Source organism: Empidonax traillii, unplaced genomic scaffold, assembly GCF_003031625.1.
Source record: "Empidonax traillii isolate 1590-97213 ecotype Southwest subspecies unplaced genomic scaffold, ASM303162v1 scaffold312:size2399984, whole genome shotgun sequence".
Classification (NCBI taxonomy): Eukaryota; Metazoa; Chordata; class Aves; order Passeriformes; family Tyrannidae; genus Empidonax; species Empidonax traillii.
Genome location: NW_020955505.1, coordinates 1,777,615 through 1,779,986, shown reverse-complemented (window position 1 = coordinate 1,779,986; position 2,372 = coordinate 1,777,615). Strand labels below are relative to the sequence as shown.

The 2,372-nt window shown below is 43.5% G+C and overlaps 1 protein-coding gene across 1 annotated transcript in view; it reads right to left on the bottom strand.

Moving 5' to 3' along the window:
• Window positions 1-308, bottom strand: part of LAP3 (leucine aminopeptidase 3) — a 15,716-nt gene extending 15,408 nt beyond the window's left edge. Inside the window, exon 1 of the mRNA XM_027891252.1 lies at window positions 148-308. Within this exon, the coding sequence (XP_027747053.1) occupies window positions 148-267 (120 nt within the window). The 5' untranslated portion in view covers window positions 268-308. The remainder of the gene's footprint in view (window positions 1-147) is intronic.
• Window positions 309-2,372: the final 2,064 nt, after the last annotated feature.

Below are 2,372 nucleotides of genomic sequence, written 5' to 3'. Positions count from 1 at the left end.
TCCCAGGAGGAGCACAGGGAGTCGCACCCGTCCTGGCTCAGCTCCGGGGGGGAGCAGCGATCCCGCTCAGCCGTGAGCCGCAGGATCCAGCGGGAGGAAGGGACCCGCTCCCACCGCTGCCTCCTCCCGCCTGGCTCAGCCCCCCACCTTGCCGGCCCCGCGGCTGTACCCCCGCGGAGCGGGACCCTGTGCGGGGCAGCCGCAGGACAGGGGCAGATCCCGGCCGAGGCGGCGCGCAGCCACCCTCCGCACGCAGGGCAGCAGCATGGCACGGAGGAGACTGGGAGACGAAACAGGAAGGCAGGAAGACAGGAGCACCGCCCAGCGCCCAGCGCGCCCAGCGCCTCATCAGCCGGCGCCGCGCGGGGCGGTGCCCGCGGGGGGAAGGGCCGGGATGGAGGGCGGGACGCGGGAGCGATGCCCAAGCCGGTACCCTGAGCGGCGGGAGCTGCGATTTCCTATTTGTGTACGGGAGGTGGTCTGGATTCTCATAGCGTGCTCTAGATGGTTATTCGCACTTCTCTTTGGGGTTTATCACAGAGTTAAAAAAAGCAGCCCTGCTCCGCTTACTGCACATTTAATGTGTATTGAAGGCTAAAATGTAAATTGCTTAGGAAAAAATTAAGCTTTATTACAAACGCACATTGTTTTCTAAGAGAAAGCAGTATACAATCCCAGATGGAAATTACAAGGGAAAAAAAAAAAAAAGGAGTGGTAAGTGAAAACAAAATTAAAAATAGAAAACCAAAACAACCAAACAATGAGAATGACTATGGTTATATTTTATCTGGAAAATTCACACTGGAATAATGGGTCATCACTGTAATGTCAGAAGTGGATTTATGCTTCTCCAGTAAAAACACTGTATGGAAAAAGACTGTTTGGGGTTTGCTGATCATTACTGTATTGTCAGCCTGAAGGGCAATGAATATGCACTAGACTTTAACATCAAGTGATCCAGATTTTTTTTGCTTGCTTGCTTTCTTTCTTTCTTTCCCTGCCCCTGAAGTGTGAAACATAGATTATAAGTAATTCATTGTTATATGTGAGAATCAGACACCTTACTACACTATGTATAACAATGTTTGCTTTTCCATACATTTGTACCTGGAGTTACACTGTTAGACCAGCAGAACATGATGAAGAAGAAGCTGGGCCTGTTTTCTAGAAGTCCATTGAACTTCTCACCAAATAGCTTTTTCCATGAAGTGGTACAGAGAGAAATAACATGTTTTATTAAGGACAGCAGCACTCAGAAACAATGACTAAGGAAACTGCATCCAATTTGATTTGTCTTGTAAAATTCATTTTTTAACATTAAACCATTTAGAGAAGCAAAGTGGTAATTGGTTTTTAGCTTCATTTATTTTGGCAAGGCTCTTGGATACAATGAATAGTTTCTTAGTTTGTTGAAGGATGGCTCCATAGTTTTTCCATATACCCAGCACTTCTGTATATTATTCTGCACATACAAATTAAGTGGGTATTTTTGGGATAAATGAAGTTGTCTTTAATTTTATGGAAAGATAGGATTGGACCCATATCTCTTCAAAGTTCTGGCACATATTGCTCATAAATGTTATAATTCAGGGTTTCAAATCTTCCAAATTAAGAAGTGCCCCCAAAGAATTATTCATTTCCACATGTTGAGCATAACTTTGATTAGATACACTATGTGAAGTGTAACTGAAAGATGTGTAAGTAAAGTAGATCACACATATCAAGCTGAACATTTTTGAAAGTAGTTTAGGATGTACAAGGGAAAAATGAAAAGGTCTAAGTGATAGACTTACCTATTGTTAACCTCAAGGTGTGTTTTGTAATTGTACACCTTGAACATGTATGGTTGTATTTAACCTTTTTTCCCCAGAAAAATTTTCCCAGAGCAAATACTCTATGCATTGTCTTCTCAGTGTGTCTTAGCTTGAACTGAGACAACCTGTGCAGCTGAAAGGCTGTTTGGCCTTACATCTGGTCCATTCAGTTTAATTAATGCATGGCAATACTTCTGTTCACTCTGAAGTGAAGGGAAAATACTATCTTCTCAGAAGTTACAACACAGTCAGTGGGTGACAATGTTACTCAATCATTCAGCTTGTACAGCTACAGTATCCCATAATCATACTTCCTCACATCTACTGTGAGAAATCTTTTTGAAGTATACTTCATTGTTGAATACATTCAAACCAAGAAATTTACAAAGCTGATCAACCCAGCCATCCCTTTTTAACTTCAGGTACGCAATGTACTCTGTGGGTTCTTTCAGGGCTACTGTGACCTACCTAGAAATCCACTACAACAAATCTTTAATCTGGTCCTCACCTAAGTAGTTCTATGGCTCTTATTCAATAACTAGATTGGGGGGGGGGGGG